General features: G+C 41.7%; 1 protein-coding gene across 2 annotated transcripts in view; it reads right to left on the reverse strand.

Moving 5' to 3' along the window:
- Positions 1–19,535, reverse strand: part of CERS3 (ceramide synthase 3) — a 116,752-nt gene that overhangs the window by 74,130 nt on the left and 23,087 nt on the right. For both annotated transcript variants that reach the window (XM_045058884.1, XM_003986866.6), the window contains exon 3: positions 4,307–4,480. In XM_045058884.1, the coding sequence (XP_044914819.1) occupies positions 4,307–4,479 (173 nt within the window). In that variant the 5' untranslated portion in view covers position 4,480. The remainder of the gene's footprint in view (positions 1–4,306; positions 4,481–19,535) is intronic.

Genomic DNA, 19,535 nt, shown 5'->3' on the forward strand with positions numbered 1-19,535 from the left:
ACTAATAGAATAACACAAATATACAATGTTTTAATATGGTAATGTTCTCAGTCAGAGTCACTCAATGCTCTTTCAAATGTTAGAAATGAAGAAATTAGGAACAATTTTAAAAGCAAAGCAGAATTGAGCTAAAAAAAGCTTTATGCAGTAAAGGAATGCAACCAACCTCAAAGTCGAGTAAAGTGTAACATGCCACTCTAGAGGGTCATGTGGGAGATTAGTATATGGGTAAATATATACAATGGGTGAATATACATATCCATAGCATACTTGCTGACCTGAGGAACCCACCTGTATTAAAATTATTACTTTAACCAAAAAAGAGAAATATGGTCTCGTTTTTTTTTAAGATGCCCAGGTTTCAAGGACAGAAATAATATTTTTGATGAAACACAGGAAGTATATAGTTTTCTATTTTAGCATTATCTTTCCTTTTCAAATAAATCTGGAAAATCAATCACTTCATCTGATGTAAGTATAAATAATTATGAAGAGGTACTTAATTTAAAACTCTGCTTTGAAAAGGGAGAAAAGAATGGAGTATAAAAATATTTGATAAACTGAAAAGAGAAGGGAGACAGGTCTTAACTGTAGAAATACCTTAGAGATTAACTTGCCTGAACTTTCATTTTATGGATATGGAATATAAAAAAAAATGTCCAAGAGGAAGAAAAAAGAATGCGAACTTCTGCTCCCATGTAAACGGTTCAATGTTAGGTTAATTGCCAAGGAATGAGTCTCTCAGGTTTGCTACTATTGCAGAACTGAGCCTTCAGATGGCCCCATGCAGACACCCAGACAGCCCCCTCTTCATCTGGCACTTCATCAGTTGCCTGGGAGCCAAAAGCCTAGCAATTTCAGATCCCCCTCCCCTTTTTTCAATATTCTTTTATAGAATAAAAGGAAGGCAGCCCTAGGCAGATATTAAGCATGTGAAGTCTAAATACTGTTCCTTAACAACAGGGCACCCGGGTGACTCAGTAAGCGTCCAACTTCGGCTCAGGTCATGATCTCGCAGTTTGTGAGTGGGAGCCCCATGTAGGGCTCTGTGCTGCCAGCTCAGAGCCTGGAGCCTGCGTTGGATTCTGTGTCTCCCTCTCTCTCTGCCCCTCCCCTGCTTTCTCTCTCTCTCTCAAAAATAAATAAACATAAAAAAAAATCAAATACTTCTCCTAAACAGAAACAATAACCCACTGGCATAATTATGGTTGATTCCCAGTTGCTAACGAAGGATTCAAAGACTCTTTGAACAGAGTTTAAGCCGGGGTTTATTTTATTTATTAAAAAAAAATTTTTTAATGTTTATTTATTTTTGAGAGAGAGAGAGAGAGAGACAGGGTACGAGTGGAGGAGGTGCAGAGAGAGACAGGGAGACACAGAACTCAAGTCAGGCTCCAGGCTCTGAGCTGTCAGCACAGAGCCTGAGGTGGGGCTCAAACTCACAGACTAATGGACTGTAAGCTCATGACCTGAGCCAGAGTTGGCCGCTCAACCGACCGAGCCACCCAGGCGCCCCAAGCTGGGGTTTATATGAGAGAACAAAATATCTGGAGCAATGTAAGTCTCAGATAACATTTGAGTCTAATGTACATATTTTGAGACTATTTCAATTTAGGACAGTTAATAACAATCCTTCTTCAGCCCTTGGAAATTGCTACAGATGGGTCATTCCACCTTTCCTTCTTTGAAGAATGAGGACATATTAGCCCATCATGAGCTTATGTTGCTCAGTAGAAATGGTAGAAATGGGGAATGTATTCAAGGCACAATTAAATGAAAGAAAAAAGATTACCTTTGACTTTACCACCTCCGTCCTTGCCTTGACCCTTCTGGGACCACAATTTACTTTGAGACAATGTGTTTATTCCATAAGTATTTAAATTTGAGTGGCTCAGATCCCCTTTAAATCACTTTTCAGACACATAAAGGAATGCATAGAAGAGTCTGGAAAAACTGGTTAGAAAGTGCTGTGCTGGACTCTCCACTACCAACCCCAGTCAGCAACAACAACATGCACATACATATATGCCACAAGCTAAAACTTAGGAGGAAAAGGAGTCCAAAATACAAAGCAAATGTCAGTCCCTTTCAAATGATCTACTTCTTTGTTCTTTATCAATTCTCTCTCTCCCTTCTTGCTATTCTAGGAAGGGACATCACTTTCTGATCTTAAATGGCTCCTGGCTAGCACTAAGGGATAAAAATGAACCAGCCAAATCACAGCTACTGGTCACTTCATGGAATGAGTACGTGTAATATAAACACAGTCTAGGACCAAAGAAGAAAGGTTTCGTGTGATAAATATATCGTGGGAGATGCTGAAACAGTATCAAATTTACATGAGTTTTTAAGATAGTTCAGAAATTTTCACATTTGCTAGCTTATGTTTTCTGTATTTTCAAGAGATACTAACTAACTCTTGTCTGCCATCAGGAGTATTGTACTGTGAAAGTCCAAGAAGTACTGGTATAATGGGAAAAGAAAAACCCAACAGCCCTGAACTTGGTGTCATAACATGTCAGTTCATGTCCCAAATCTACCCCTTGAATACTAACTGTGTGATCTTGGCCAGGTTACTCACTTCTTATTTTCTTGACTGAGATCACATCAGTTGTGATTTTATGTACTTGTTAAACTGTAAGTTTCTATTCAAATGCAAGGTGTGAGCAATATTTTATTTATGACATATGTGGTTTAATCTAATGCAAAGGATATGGTAAACCTTGAAAAAGATATAAATGCATGCTTCAAAAGGCATAGTCTCACTTCCAAGTTAGATTTTCCTTACTTCTATTGCATTCAAACAGAGATGTGAGGCTAGTGGACCAACACATCATTTTCTGTAGTGAATGGAAAAAGCTAAGGGTGAATTATTGGGAGTTAAAGCTACATGAGGAGATTGGAAAAATGACATAGACTATACTTAATCCCTTGAGAAGAAGCAAGAATGGTCCTAGGAATTACAAGAGGATTGGATTCCTTCCTGATTATTGTTGGAGCAGCCTAGGCTAAGACAGAGCAAGTTGGTCCTCCACAGCTGTGCTGCTTTGGCAACCAAAAGAGTTTTCTAGTTCTAGTCCTGATCAAAATGTAAAAAATGGAGCTGTCCACCGAGAAGTGGGAAATCAGCAGTGCAAATCAGGAGAAGACCTGGATGCCAAATTCAAAGATCACCACATGCTATGCAAGACAAGCAAGGAGTTCAGGGTAGTAGAAAGTAATTTGCTAAATCGGACGTGCAGCGGCAAATCCTACTTTATTTATGCATTCTTTGACAAATCCAAACATGTGAGTAAAAAGTGGAATTAATGGTCAAAAAGGAAGAACATTTGCAAATGTTTCCAGCTAAAGTTTAAGTGGTATCCAGGGGCTTCCTCTTCCTCTCGATAGCAATAGCACATTATTGGCCCGAGTAAAGTTGTTATTTGCACAAAAACCTTTTGGAGAATCTATGAAGCAGAGTTGGTCAAACTAACCCTTGAGATAAGGACCCTGCAAATGGTTATAAACATATGATCTGAATTACAGTTAGTCTTGGACTAAATGATCTTTATCAAGTTTTGTCTTAAGTTTTTCCAACTTTGACATTCAAATATTCTTTTTGCTCCAAAAAGTTAATGTGCTAATAACAGTTTTTGAAATAGAGACAGCCATGGAGATTATAGATGAACATTTATCTCCTGTTATCATAACACAAGCACAGTTTTAATAAAAAGGTTGGAAGCAGTATCTATTTAAATTAAATTAAAGAAAAAGAAAAGTTTGCTTTTTCTGAGAAAGCAAATTGATATTTTTTCTTTGATTTCCTTATACTTTGGAATGAAGGACTGCTATTAAAACTTTCAGTAAACCTTTAAAATTATGCTATAAAGCAAATATTAAGTTTGGTCTTTAATGAGCCATTTTTGCTATTTTATAGGCATTCTAAAATGACACAGACTCTTCTAGCACTGACTTTCTGGGAACGTTTATCCTTTGTCAGACAGCATGCGACATGGAAGATAAAGTGGGTCCCCACGTTGTCACTGGCACTAATAAATCCTATGATCCTTAACATCTCTTGACCTCAATTTTCTTCACTGTGAAACTAACACACTTGAGGAGATTGTGCTCCTAATTTTCATTTGTTCGGCTTCTAGATAATGTTTGGTGTATATACTATTTGATGAACTCCCCCAGAAATCTGTAGCCCATTAATGGCCACCTCTGAACAACAGATTATTTAACGTTCTTACAAAGATTCCAGTATTCCAGAGTTGGGGCAAAGAAGAGGAATGGGAAGGAAAGACACACAAATACTACTTACTTTTCAAAGAAATGTCTGATAACCAGCAAGACGAAAGCATACGGAATTGTCATGTACAAATGAGAGGGTTTTACAAAGACAAGTCCATCATGATCTTCAAGATCTGACCACTTTATTGTTGGAGGAAGCCAGAACCGTTCCAACCAAAACCATTCTTTAAACGTCTGAAACATTCTAGAGAGATGGAAAAAGAATATGTTAGGCTTATAAAGCAAATACTTAAAATTAAAATAACATCGAACACCATTACTCAAAATACCTATGCCAGAGAGTTTTGAAGACAAGGCAAAATGGAATCCTATTATTCAATGGGTTTCATGATTGTTCATTGCATTAAACAAGAATTACTCTGCCGATACTCTCAGAACAATTTTGGCTGTGGCATGGCAAACTGAAGTTCATGTTCATACTTTTGGCACAACATACATTGATATCATAGGTATGTTTCTTCCTCTTCTATGACTCTATGGTATGAAAAATTATTTAACAATAATCTATCTCTACAACTTCAACACGCCCAAGGTCAACCTCATGAAAGCTCCAAGTATGTATAAATCTACATTAGTACCCTGAGAACTTCTTTGGGAAATAAAGAACAAGTATATTTAATTTCATAGTACAATAAGGAGCTCAAATCTGTTCATGCCAACAAATATTTATTGAGATTCTATTATTTGTCAACCACTATGCTAGGCACTGAAAATATAAAGATTGAAAAGATAGCATTCTTGTCTTGAGAACCTTACAGTCTTGTGGGCAAGGCAGGCCTGAATATCTAGATGACTTTGACATATCTTTTTTAGGTACAATAAAAAAGGCACAGGGTATTGTGGGAACGAGATGATGGGCACTGAGCCCAGCCAGGAAGTGTCAGAGAAAGATCCCTGGAACAGATGATCCTTGAGATGTCCTGAACAATAACGGAGATAAACCAGGGAAAGGCAGGAAATGGGAGTGGGAAATAGAAGTTTTAAGGAGGGAAAAATGCTATGATCAAATAACCAGAAACAAAGAAGAAAACAGAATTAGATGTCCTAATCTCATTGTTTAAGCTATGAACAACTTTTAGTCTTGACATATTGACCTTGAGGATGTTTTCATTTCATCTTTTAATAGTTAATCAGAGAAAGGAATCAAAATGTCCTCAGATTGATCACAAGGTGGTCAAAGTAACTCTATCGAAACATCTTGATTTGTAAATATTGCAGTTCCTGTTGAACACGACCAGCAGTTTGGTACTACTACAGTGTAAGAATCCAAGGTGTGGGATGGTTACACACAGGTGCCCCCACAGTCTAAGTTCATTGCCTTGGCACGCTTCTTAATAGTGCCCCCTTACTTTCAGAAGTGCTCTAGTTTGGCCAATAAATCATATCGTCACTCTCATCAAAAGGCTGGTGAGTCAAGTAGGACTTTGTCATGGAGGGTGTGAGACCCATGCTAAGTAGCTTGGACTTTAGCTAATGACACCCACTGAACAGTATTATGCAAAGGAGTAAAATAGTCAGATATTTTTCAAAGGCCACTTGGCAGCCAGGTCCTCTGTGAGCCCAAATGGTGTCTTTCTGCAGATAGGAGGATGGCGTCGCCTCTGGGCAGACACAGCCCTTCTACCCAGTGGGCTGAGGGCTGGATGTTAAGGCCCTCTGAGCCCCCTGGCCAGGCACATATGTGGCTACTTGGTTGGCAGTGGTATGGAGTCCGTTTCAGGAGACAGGAAGACTGGAGAGCAATTAGGAGTTTCAAGCGCTGGATACAGTCAGAAATGGGAAGGCTTGCACTGCAGTGCTGGAATCAGGCACTGAGTATGCTGATAGTAACATCCTACATGAGACTACGCATGAGATCCCGACGAGGTAGAGAACAAAGAATTAAGAGAGAAGTGAGGTTGAAGGGGGAAATAGACAACCCCAAGAAGCAGAGGTCAAAGAACAAGTATGATGGGAGGGACTAAGGACCCCAGAGGGCAGGAAGTCTCAATCAGAGGTGAGGATCAGAGGGTGGAGTCCTGACGTTACAGATTTCCAACTTCAGGCGAGGAAGAATTCCGGAGTGTGGACCCCGATATCCTTCTGAAAAATCCACACCCCAAGCAACAGCTGAAGCCTGCTGAGATAATTCCGTGCTTCATTTCGTCTCTCACCCAATGTTAAGAGATGTGCTTATCTGAAGTAGCACTAACTCAGTCACACCCACAGCTGCAAGGCTTGTGTGCAGAAAGAGAAGCGCTGCCTTCTTTCTCATGTGTTAATCATTTCACTCTGATTTCTACTCTGGGGGAGGATGAGTCCTATGAATATAGCTGCAGTTGTGTAAATATGGAATGAAGATAATCAAGAAAGACTAGTTGATATTTCCTCCCTATCAGGCTGTGGGGCTACAGAAAGGAAAGCGGTGATCCTGGACTCAGGGAGCTTATGACTGAATCAGGACTCATGTGGCTCTGGACTCAGAGGGAGGCAGTGAGAACAGGGGAGAGGGTAGTCAGGAAGGGGAAGTCACACACTTTGGGAAGGGAACTGGCGATTCAAGCTCGGTTGCCTGGGCCATCTGACATAACTGGCCAAAAGAAGGCATGAAGAGAGGTAATCTGTTTTGAATCCATGACCAGATACAGCTCAGTAAAAGAACAGGCCTAAGCCTTGAGTCCAACTCCAGCTGAAATTCAAACTTCCTACAGATCTCAGAAACCAACTCTGGCTATGGGAGGCTCTGTGTAATGGGCAAATCTTGGGCCAGGCCTTGACCTTCACCATATCAGAATGAGCTACACCTGCAAGGGCAGAGAGATTTTTTTTTTTTTTCCCTAAAACTTTGCCTCAGTATGTTCATAACTTTGTTGGCTGTAAATTTAATAGTCTAAGGGTGCCTGGGTGGCTCAGTCGGTTAAGCTTCCAACTTTGGCTCAGGTCATGATCTCACAGTTTGTGGGTTCGAGCCTCGGGTGGGGTTCTGTGCTGATAGCTCAGAGCCTGGAGCCTGCTTCGGATTCTGTGTCTCCCTCTCTCTCTGCCCCTCTCCCACTTGCACTCTGTCTCTGTCTCTCAAAAAAAAAAATCAATGTTAAAAAAATTTTTTTTAATTTAATAATCTAGGGTTCAGGGAACAAACAGCAATGGTGATTGAGTTACTTTTTCTTTTGCTATTGTTATAGTAATTGTTATACAAAATAGTTCGCTCACTCCTAGAATGCAACTCCAGGCAGCACAGATTATTTTGTCCAGAGTGAAACACAATTAAATAAATAGTTTACAACAGCTATTTAGGAGTTGCCACTTTAAATTATGCCCTTGTGCCTCATATGCAAGCAATGAACCAAGATGTTGAAAGCCATAGTAATGCTAGTATCCCACAGCTTAAAACATTTAAAGGGAAATAGAAACAATACAAAAGTTGAGGGTGGCCCCCTGGAAAATGTGGCTCAGACTGCGGAAAAAAATAAATCTAATTATTTATTCATTCTTTTTTATGTGCTGCCACCAAACATCAATTATTGCTGCTTCAAACAGTCAAGGATCCCTTCTTCACACCATTCACAAAGTTTAACTCAACATGAGGCACACACCTTATAGGCCTTTATGGACCCTTATAGGGCTAAAATTAAAACACTCTTAGAAGACTAGATAGGTCTACGCAGTCCTGTGGGTTAGGCAAAGCCTCCTTACATATCACACCAAAAGCACAAATGTCAAAATTTTTATAATTGATAAATTGGACTTCATCAAAATGAAAACCTTTTGTGCGCCAAGGAACACCATCAGGAAGTGAAGAAGACAACCCACAGGATGGGAGAAAATACCTGAAAATCATATGTCTGATCAGGGATTTGTATCTAGACTATATAAAGAACTCTTGCAACTCAATAATAAAAGGACACATAATCCAACTTAAAAATGGGCAAAGAATCTGAACCTGAATATCTCATCAAAGAAGATACACAAATGGCCACTAAGCTCATGAAAAAAACTCTCAACTTCATTAGCCATGAAGGAAATGCAAATCAAAACCACCTCAGAGGTACTGTCCACACCCAGTAGGATGGTTATCATCATAAAGATAACAGGTGTTGGCAAGGATGTGGAGGACATGGCTGGTGGGAAGTAAAATGGTACAGATGCTGTGGAAGACAGTCTGGCAGTTCCTTGAAACGTTCACTGTGGAGTTTCCATATGACCCAGCAATTCTACATGTAGGCATTCAAGAGGGTATGTAGGAGAATTGGAAGGCTTCATGCTACAACATGGATGGCTCTTGAAAATGTGCTAAGGAGCCAGACACAAAAGGCCACATATTGTATGATTCCATTTATGTGAAATGTCCAGAAGAGGTAAATCCATAGGGACAGAATGTAGGTTACTAGTTCCTTAGGGTGTATGAAGGGAGTGTGGGGCGAAATGGGGAGTGATTGATAATGGGTACAGAGTTTCTTTTTGGGCTGATGGAAATGTTCAAAGATTGAATGTGGTGTTGGCTGCACAACCGTGAAGATACTAAAAAATGTTGAATTGCACACTTTAGATGGGTGAATTGTGTGGTATATGAATTATATCACAAAAAAAGAAAAAAGAAACAGGAAAGAAGCTTCCTCCACAGGGTGCCTGGATGGCTCAGTCAGTTAAACATCCGACTCTTCATTTAGGCTCAGGTCATGATCTTGTGGTTCATGAGTTCAGGCTCTGCATCAGGCTCCTCACTGACAGTGTGGAGCCTGCTTGGGATTCTCTCTCTCTCCCTCTCTCTCTGCCCCTCCCCTGCTCTCTAAATAAATAAATAAATAAATAAACTTTTAAAAAATTAAAAAAAGAAGCCTCCTCCACTTCAACCCTTTTAACCCAGAGCTCATCCTGCTAAAGCTTCCCATTATTTCATGTATGGGGCTTATGTTTTACCTCCCAAATTCACCTGTGTCAAGCTTGTGTCCACGAACCAAGAAAAGTAATTAAATGAAGGAAAGACTATATCCAGATTCAGATTTCAGCATGACTTAAAGCTCATGACTTTCTGGGGGAAAGAAATAGCATGCTTTAAAAGCAAAAACAGACTAACCGCCCTGAAGGAGAAGCGGCTGTCCTAGATGACCGCGCCCCCTGGGTGTAAGGGTGTTCGGTAGACATCCACAAGCCCACATTTCAGCTCTAGCAGTGGGCTTTAAAAATTCAGGCGATGCCTCCAGCCAGCCTCTCTACCATCCTGTTACTTCTCTCAGGATGAGATCAGAGGCTAAACACAGAGAAATGAGCTGAAGAAAACCAGGGCCAGCAGTCTCCAATCCTCTGGGCCACTTGGGTCGACTAGCAAGAAACAGGTCACGGTCCCTCAGCCTCCTGCTAGCTGTTCCTAAGGCCACAAGCCTGTGCCAGTACCTCTGGCCTCCTTTATAGCCACTTCTCCCTGACCCTAGTGTATCGGACATGCCATTTTGGAGGTAGCCCAGCATCTGGCTCTCAGAGCAGCAGGGGAAATCACCACCAATTGGGGGGGGGGGGGGAAGGGGCGGAGCACTGCCTTTCCCACCGAGAGAGCCAACATGGACCGTTCTCCATCTGCTGACAGTTGGCTGGGATGGCCTAGGCTTGGCCAGTTGGATGCTTTCCTCAGGGCTTTGAGTCTGGAGCAGACAGCGATATCCAACGGCAGCCGATGGCATCCTGCCTAGGCCACTGCTGTTGAAAAGATCGTTGTCATCTCTTAGCTTTTTGGCCTTCCTGATCCCATCCCCCCACCCCACCCCCCCACCCCCGGTTTCTTGGTTTCCACTGTCATCCGAGTCTGGTCCACCGGCCTTCCTTCAGGGCTGTGGGCTGCTTCCAATGAAGCCCTGTGTTTAAGATGGTTAAGACAGAGGTGGATTTTGTTGCCTCTAACCAAGAGGGCTTACACGGAGAAGCAGGAATCTAGGGGCAGGCAGCCTGTAGCATTTGTCAGTTCCTCCCTCTGATCTCATCTTGCAGACAACGAGCACTTATTTATCCCCTTTCTTCTCTCCCTCTTCCATTTTGGCTCCTGCACTGCCTAAGTTTCAAATCACAGTGGCATTATTAATAGTCACTGTGTAAGGTATTTTTTGGTTCAGTGTAAAAGAGACTGCTGGCCTCCCTGACACAGCCTTAAAAAGATGCGTGGTAGACGACAAGATATATTACCTGTGCAGCCAGTGAAGCGATATCTTTATGTTGTGTTAATGAAGTATAGCAATATTTCAATAATAGCCAGGTGGAAAGAGAATTAGAAAACACTGACATGAGGGAATACTTGCATTTTTTTATTTTAGAGAGAGAGAGAGCTCACATTTGAGGAGGGGAGAGGGGCAGAGCGGGAGAGAGAGAGAGAGAGAGAGAGAGAGAGAGAGAGAGAGAGAGGATCTTAAGCAGGCTCCATGCTCAGCAGGGAGCCTGATGTGGCACAACATTGGGATCATAACCTGGGATCGTGACCTGAGCTGAAATCAAGAGTCCAGATGCTCAACCAGCTGAATCACCTAGGCATCCCAGGAAAAGCCTGCATTTTTAAAAGCCTACACAGGTTACTGCTGTAAGCACAATCCTGAGCATTGGCAACAATGAATCTGTCATTCAAGGCCTCTATGCCGGTGGCGTCTGGGACAGTCTGGGAAGCCCACTGACTCCCATGGCAAATTCGCAGCCCACCTCTCCATTCCTTTAGCTCAGCTCTAGGCCTTTCTGGCAACTGAAATATTGTCAGCTCTGTTCCCATCTGCTATTCAAAAGTCCCCCTTTCCCATCCCTCGTCCATTCTCTGAGTACTGCAACTCCTATTTATATAAAAATATCTGAAGGAACCATAGTATTTACATTAAAAATATCTGAAGCTCTTTTTTAAAGTAAGAAATATTTGCAAGAAAAATACCTGCATTTATTTCCTTTTACTTTGAGGAAGTATCAGTATTGGAGGAAGCATCACAGTCCAGCTGTGTTTTCCCACCTGCCAATACTGTGGAAGTTTCAAACCCTATTTGCGGCTGCAGCTGCCAGTAGTTTGCAGGAAGACAATCTAACTAATGTGGGTTTTTATGACTCATGATTTTCTGACCTCATGGATACAGAACCCCAACAGGGTGAAAGAAGCCTGCTGAGCCACTTTCTCAAATGAACACCATTAAATTTGACCTTAGGACTGAAGAAATAAAACCATCTGGACCACAAGTTCATCACTATTTGCAGCAACATTTTTGCAAAGTACTAAAAAAAACGTGGCACTTGAACCCTTGCTGAGGTGAGAACTCCAAGTTAGGCTGAAGTTTTGGGCAAATTATCAAATTCTGGTAATTATCCATGCAATCCCTACTGCTAATTATCCATGCAGTACTGACTGTAAGTAACCCCATCACCTTAGGAGATAACGCTACAGAACATATCTCTTGGAGAGAGGAGAGTGACGAGAGAGGGAGTCTACAGAACAGAACACAGCTCTCAGAGGCCAGTGACGAGAAATGGGAAACTAGGCAGACAACTCTAATTGAAGTTACGGTGTATTTCTGAGCAATAAAGTGATGGAAAGACCCATTTGAATCGATGTTCACTAGCTCAGAGTATTATTAGTGTTGGAGGATGTGACAGTTGGTGAGAGCTTTGGAGACTGGGTGACCGGCCAGATTGCAGTGGGACCAGGGTCCTCTGCTAACAAGAAAGGCAACTCCAGAGGAGCAAAGAGTGTGCCTGGATTGTTCACTATTGTACACCCGAGGCTTGCCACACAGTACACACTAAGTAAGGACTTGTTGAATGGATGGACAGAAGGTTTGCCGAGGCTGGCATAGACTTTTGAACAATCAAGGAGTGACGCTAGAGCCAAAAGTGATATGTAATTTAATTATCTAAAAACCATCTCATTTTTATTAGTTGCCAAACAATTTTTAAAATTTGGTGCAAGGGATCAGGTAAATATGTTTATCTACATTTCATCTGTTTGTGTTTTCTTTGGAATGAATTCTACTAACTCAGCCAAAAAAACTGGTTAAGCCTTCAAGATAAACACATAGGAAAACATTAGCAGCTACTTGCTTCCTGTCAATGGCGTAAGGACTGAGCCAACTGTAAATTCCAGCTCTAAAAGCATTTTAAGGGGCGCCTGGGTGGCTCAGTTATAAGCCTCTGACACTTGATTTCAGCTCAGGGCATGATCTCAAAGTTCGTGAGATCAAGTCCCGTGTCAGGCTCTGCACTGACAGCACTGAACCTGCTTGGGAGTCTCTCCCTGCCCCTCCCCTCTCATGCGTGCTCTGGTGCGCTTTCTCTCAAAATAAATACAAACTTAAAAATAAATAAATTGTGCCATTTCAATTGGATAAGACAATGCAAGTGATAGACTAACTTACCTCTGAGGAATATTTATTGTGACTAAATTAGTGCACTAAAAGCCTATAAATGTTTGGGCTTACAGTGAGAAAACTGAAGAGAAAAATGAATGAATGAATGAATGAATGAATGAATGAATGAATAAATCAATAAATAAACAAAACCTATACTCTGTGTAGAGAAGTAACTGACTTACAATAAGATAAGTAACTCTCTCATGTTAAATTTTACCATTATATCAATTTAAAGCCTTGAAGAAATTCAAGACAGACCTATAGCTTAAAAAAAAGAAAAATACAGAGCATTTGCAAACACAACCAGGATATCACCTCAAAGATGTCATTGAGGGGTATCAGGATGTCCTGAGTATTCAGTGATTCTTCCTTTTGGTTACAGTCCCCATATACCCCTGGCCCCAGGTTTTCCCTGGTCATGTGGCTGTCCTGCCATGTGAGACACTGCCCAATCTCTCCTGTGGCTAGATTTGGCCATGCGTGACTGTGTCCACGTCAATGACACAGCAGTGGAATTCACTTGAGTAATATCCCTAAATTCCAAGCTGTGTGTCTCTGTTTCTCTCTTTCTTCCATCCTAATAGCTAGAAATAGGGATGACAGGATAGAAGCAATCTTTGAGGCCAATTAGCCCATTATCCTGGCCTACCACATGTCTGGACAGTTACATACAAGAGAAAGAAACTCTTGTTGTCAAGAAGCCGTTGAATTTTGGGTCCTTTTTGTTTTAACAGCTCAGACCGTAACTCTCATATATATAGAAAAATATGAAGGAGAAGGAAATAAAAACTACATTGCCATATTGTGTTATATTTTTTCCAGGTAGATTATAAAATCTGGAGACATCTGCTCAACAACAACAAAAATATCACGTAGAGAACAAAAAGGAAGCCTATATAGACTGGGAGAAAATATTTGCAATATTTGCAATAGGAAAACATTGTATCTAGAATATATAAAGAGCTCAGTAATTTAAATTCAATAAGTTAAAAACTCTGGGGGACTTTTTAAAATAATAAGTCAATTGGGGACCTGTATTTCCATTAGTATTTTGCCTACTGGGGAGCATGCTCAGGATTTGCTCTGCCTACAGGGCTTCTTGTATGGAGCCTGTGCCAATTATCAATTCATTGCCTCTCAACTGCAAATCCACCGGTTTTTTTGCCTGTTCTGTGAACGGGTCTGCTTCCTTTCCTATTTTCCCTTTGCCAGCTGGCCCTGGAGCTCTATCAATAGAGGATGGTGGAGGGATGTTGCAGGATGAAAGGGTTTTGCTTCCTGACTCTGGTGAAAGTCAGTGAAAAGGCTCCAGTGAAAGGCTCCAGGAGCCCTGAGCAGCCAGCAGATTCTCCCTGGGGAGTTTTGTACTTGGGGAGTGCTGCCAGTGAGACACTTTCCAGTGACTAGGTCTCCCCCGCATTCTGGAGGGCAGATTCCTGGCAAGTTCTAGGGGGCTGCTTTCCAGCCTATTCTGCTGGTAATTCCTCTGTGTCCTCCCCAACAGGTGTGCCTCTGGCGGAGGGGGAGGGGGCGGTGCAGATAGGGTGGCATTTCCTTGCATGCTCTAGCTCAGCCCCAGGGGTCATGAGGGTTTCCTACAGCAGTGATCCCTGCATTCTATACAGTTCTTCCTACTGGCCAATCCTTTATTTTCTCCAATCTTGATTGGGCCCAGACTGCCTTGGTGGAAAAGTCCAATTTTTAATCTAATATGCTTAATCTAATATGAATTAACAGAAGCTAAGGTTATTCTGAACAAAAAAAATCAAAAAATGAAAAAAGGCTCTGAAGTTCCAAAGCAGAAGGGAGAACCCTCTCATTTTTCCCTTCTAATACTGTGTGTAGAGTTTGGTTACAGATTAAATGATGCCTGGAGATTTCAGAAAGATGTGCTTCTCCTCCTCTGCTCCTTTCTCCATTCCAAGGCTTAGGTTAATGTCCCCATGAGCAGCCATCACTTCCCACTAGGGCAATAAGTTCTCCCTGTTTAGTAAACATAATTGGGATATTTTCCCAGCAAAACTAATAAACTCCTAAAATGCCAACTAGGCACTTGGCATCTGTATGGGGTCAAGCTCTCTTTGAAGCCAGGGCAATCCCCTAGTGCCATTCTCTTCAGACCATGTTTCTCTTGGCTCTGTCATAAAATTTCACAATACGCCTTGATCTGGGTTCCTAGCTTAAATAGCCTGCTTCCTAACTTAAATATTGAGCCAATGAAGTTTAATTCCTAGAAAATCACAAGTTACTGTTTGCTGTTGTGTGCAGAAAAACCCAACGTGGGGATGGCTCTGCCGGAGGCTTAGGGTCCCAGCGGCCCCCCCTTTGTTTGGAGGCAGCTCCTCATGGCCCGCCCTCACCTCTGCATGGTCTCCTGGGAATGATCCTGGGCCACTAGATCCCTGTCTGCTTTTCCAGGCTGACTTGTGCCTCCCATGTTCCTCACTTTGTGATCCCGCAAGTCAGGTCTGCTTTCAGACTCTTGAGAACAAAACACAAAGTTCTTAACCTGCCTCCCAGTATGTGCATTGACTATTCCTTCTGCCAGGACTCCTTTTCCCCATCTTCACCCAACTCTCTCCTCCTAATCCTTCAAGCCCCAACTTAAGCCTCCCTAAGAGTTCCAGCAAGGATTTCCATGTCCCCTGCCCCCCACCACACATTGCTCCAAATCTAAACCAAATATTGCCATCACCCCCTGTTCTTTTCCTTCACAACCTGTATTAAATTTGTAATTACATGTTTGTATGTTGATTGGATTCTGGCTCCCACCTTAGACTTCAAGATGCACAAGAATAGGCAGGACACCTGTTTTGCTCACAACAGCATCCCTAACTTGGCATACAGTAAGTGTACAAACAGTAAGTGCTCAATAGATATTAAGGGAGTCAGTATACAGCACAGCAGTCAAGCACATGGATATTGGAGCCAGACTGCCTGGATTTAAGACCTGGTTCTGACAGTTGACTAACTATGTGCCCCCAGACAGCTAACTTAATGTCAATGTCAATCTCTCCATCTACAAAACAGTGGTGGTAATGTACTCTGTGAGTGAGTAAATGTTTGTAAATCACTTTATTACATGCCTGTTAATAAATAATAAATAAATAATAATAAATAATAATAAATTGAAGTCAAGCTGTTCAATATCATTTGCCCTTCTGAAGAGGAGGAGCTAAAATGAACTTTCTTCTTTAACTTTAAATTCTTTAACTGACACCTCTTAAATTAAGTTATTTAAAAATAATATACAGTGCTGTGATATAGTTAAAACTACTACATTTAAAAAAAAACATAAGTGATACCACCCTTTAGAGTAATAAGTTTAGAAGTCACCAAAATGTTCAAGCCTACCTAGGAATATATGTGAAACCGGACAAAAAATATGTTTAGGCTATAGTTAATAAATACTACTTCAGTCTCAGTGTTCATAATAATGATTTTTAAAAATCTGAAAGGTTTAAGTATATTTTGAAATGTTAGCTCTATGCAATAACATTCAGCTAAGACTAACAATTATGATGTTTACCAACATGAGAAGTGTTTAGACTTGTAAAAAAACCCCAAAATTCAAAATTATATCTATACTATAATGATATGATGGTATATCATCTCATTTTTATACTACTTTATACATATACATCTCAGTGTGTGTGTGTGTGTGTGTGTGTGTGTGTGTGTGTGTGTGTGTGTGTAAAGGCAAACTAGAAGGAATGAAAAAATGGTAAAACTCTTGGTGTTGAAAATTTTAAATTATTGTTACTGTTGACAATTTGTTACTGTTGATCCAATATTAGGAAAATTTATAGCCGATTTCTGCTTAATGACTCAAATCAACAAAGGTAAATTTTGTTCTAAAAACCATACAATCATCCAGTCTAGCCCTGTACATATGAAGAAATGGAGTCCCAGGGAAATACAGGTGCACTGTCCAAGCAAACCCAGGAAAGCCAGCTTTTTCCCAATACACACACAGTTTCCCATTACTAAAAGGTGTTATTAAGGTGATTTGTTTCACATTAACATTTTAAGACAATCATTTTTTCATGTAAATGTTTCACTTACAAAAGCTACTGGCTGATTTGAAGTAAGGCAAGTTTGTTACCTACTAAAACTTCTCATAGCCTTCTTAAAGATGCAAAAGCTAATTATGAGAATATCTTTTGTACTCTAACAATTTCAGAGAAAATAGAGTGTGCTTCCATAGCCAGTAGAAAGATCTATCTATATAAACTGACTTGAGATGCCAAAGGTAATGAAGATAAGAGAGAAAATGCAGTTTATGGAGACAGGATTCACCAAAATGTAATTCTTCCAGATGCTTCTTCAACTTTATCACATTTCTGCTTTATCTCTGTTCCAGTCATTAATTGACAGACATTGCCAAAGTCCAGCTCAGGGCCAAAAACGAGGCCCTGATCAAGGATGTTTACTGAGACCAGTCACATGGCTAGGAACTTGCAGAAAAGCAGGTATGACTGAAATCAGAAGGATGTGAAGCAAAGTTAAAGAATAGATAAGTCTTAGAAGCATGTAAATCCTAGGGTTCAAAGAAAATGGGCGAGGGATGATTGGGAGGGAATCTACGAGAAAGTTACATAGGATGGATTTTTCATAATTCTGCCTTCAAAGGTAGAATTCCTCCCCACCCCCACCCCCCATTCTTTTAAAGTTAACTTTCGAAGTCTAAAAGGTAAATGAATAGCTGGGTAACTAGGCAATGCTGTTGCAATGTAAAGAAATTTTAACCCAGTTAGCATCACATCACCATTTCCTTTCCAACTGCTATTAAATATTTTGCTCCTCTCCACCGAGTCCTTTCTTGCAAGCTCTCTTCCCTGGCCTGGTCAGTTACCCATCTTGCTCCACAAATTACCCTGTTATTAGTCACAGGCACAAGTGAGTGATGTAGGCAAGAAGGGGGCTGGGAAGCTCGCTGACGGTGACTCACAGAAGAGCCTGAGGAGACGCCCTGGTCCTGTCTCAGTTCTCCCATTTGAGAGACCAGAGGATTGGCCTCATGTCTGCAGAGCCCTCCTGGGTGGCGCGGAAGGGTGCTGTTGCAGGAGCCTCCCCACCATGTAGTCAGAAGAGTCAGCAAGACCGTCCCACAAACTGCAGGCCCATAACTGATGAATATAATCAAAAATTTAAAAAGAAGAAAAAAAAAAGAATGTAGTGCTTCACACACCAGCTCAAGTAGCTCGTTGTCTTTCAACCAGTCGCAAAACTTGAGAAAGAACTATGGCTTTAGTGTCAGAAAGCCCAAGGTTCGAGCGCCAGCCCTGCCTCCTAAAACTAAGTGAACTTGGGCAACTCAGTCCCTCTGAATCTTTGTTTGCTCCATGTGCTCCATGGTGCCAGTCCTGCCTTCCACAGAGACCTATTGCAGATTAAGAGTGATTCGGTATGTAGAAATACCTGAACACGGCAGAATGCTGGACCCATGTTACAGAGTCATGGTATCTTATGATCTTAACCCTTACCGGGTCTGGCCAAGAATCTGACGTCAGGCTGGTTTAGACAGTAGGATTAAATGCTAAGTTTAAAAAGATTCCCCAAGGGAGAGTAAGGAGACACCCCTGCCCCTTCACAACTACGTTCTCCCCATAACCTGCACATTGCTCACTGCTGGGAAACGATAACCAGTTCCATTTATTTCTTTCAGTAAGGGAAGCCTACGTGATGGACACAAACTTTGCCAAACAGAAAACTTGGAGACAGTCCTGCAGAGGCAATACTACACAGTGTCATCTAGTTCAGACCTTCCCGATCATCAGACTCCCCTAGGGTGATACCCAGACCCCAGCCCCCTCAACCATGACACACCGTGGTAGAATTTCTGGGACAGGACATGGGGCAACCCTAGGCCTATTGGCTTACCAAGGAATAGGGGTTTGGGACTCTGAATGCTCATCGTCACCCTTTCCCGATACCTGAGCTAGGAGAGTGCGTGACTTCCTCTAAGCCTTGAATTCCTCATCTGCAAAATAGGCACAATATCTTTTACTTCTCTACAGTCTAAGTCGGCATTAAGTAAGGTCATGTGTCTAAATCACTTTGTGTAACTTGGGGTGTCCAGGAAGTGCTCAATAAGCTGTAGGTGTTAGTACTGTCACTATTTACATTTCCTCATCAATGGCGCCATGGTCTTCCAGGTGGCCCAATAGTCAGCCATCATTCACTGGTTTCCTGCAATACCCTCATCAGTGTTAAGGCTGCCTAGACTAAGTGTTGGCAAGGCGACAGCTTTTCTGAGGGATGAGTGTCACTTGACGCGGTAACTCAGTTCCTCAGTGACAGAGGGATTTCTTACCTCACTAGAACCTGTCTTGGGCAGTGTCACCAAAGGAGTCATTTTATGAAAGAGAGTAAAACCTAAAGGAGGGTGTGGGGCCCCATCTTGATCAAGAAAGAATCTGGAACATTCCTCTCACAGATGAGGAGGATGCCAAATTACTTTCAGGGAAGGACATGGGGTTACTAAGGCACACTGATGAAGCAAGCCCAGATTTTAATGGTTTTAAAACATATGCTTACGTAATACTTAAAGGCAGGGTTTCCTGTCACACAGCCTGCTGCCCCCGCAGAATGAAGCAGTCTTTGGAAAAGAACAAGATGACAAAGATTCTCGAAATCTTCAGAGGAGGGTGAGGTGTGGTGGGTGTGGAAGCTTACAGTATAGGGCCCAGAGGTAGTGAAGGAGTGCAGGAAAAAAATCCCAACTACATGTTCGCAACGGCCTTTTTCTTTGAGTCCGAAATCACAACAAATTTAGGACAATAAGGGGCACGTGGCTGGCTCAGTCAAACGTTCAGCTCCTGATTTTGGCTCAGGACACGATCTCAGGGTTTGTGAGTTTGAGCCCGCAGTCGGACTCTGCACTGTATCAGCACAGCG

This window comes from Felis catus, chromosome B3 (assembly GCF_018350175.1).
Source record: "Felis catus isolate Fca126 chromosome B3, F.catus_Fca126_mat1.0, whole genome shotgun sequence".
Lineage (NCBI taxonomy): Eukaryota > Metazoa > Chordata > Mammalia > Carnivora > Felidae > Felis > Felis catus.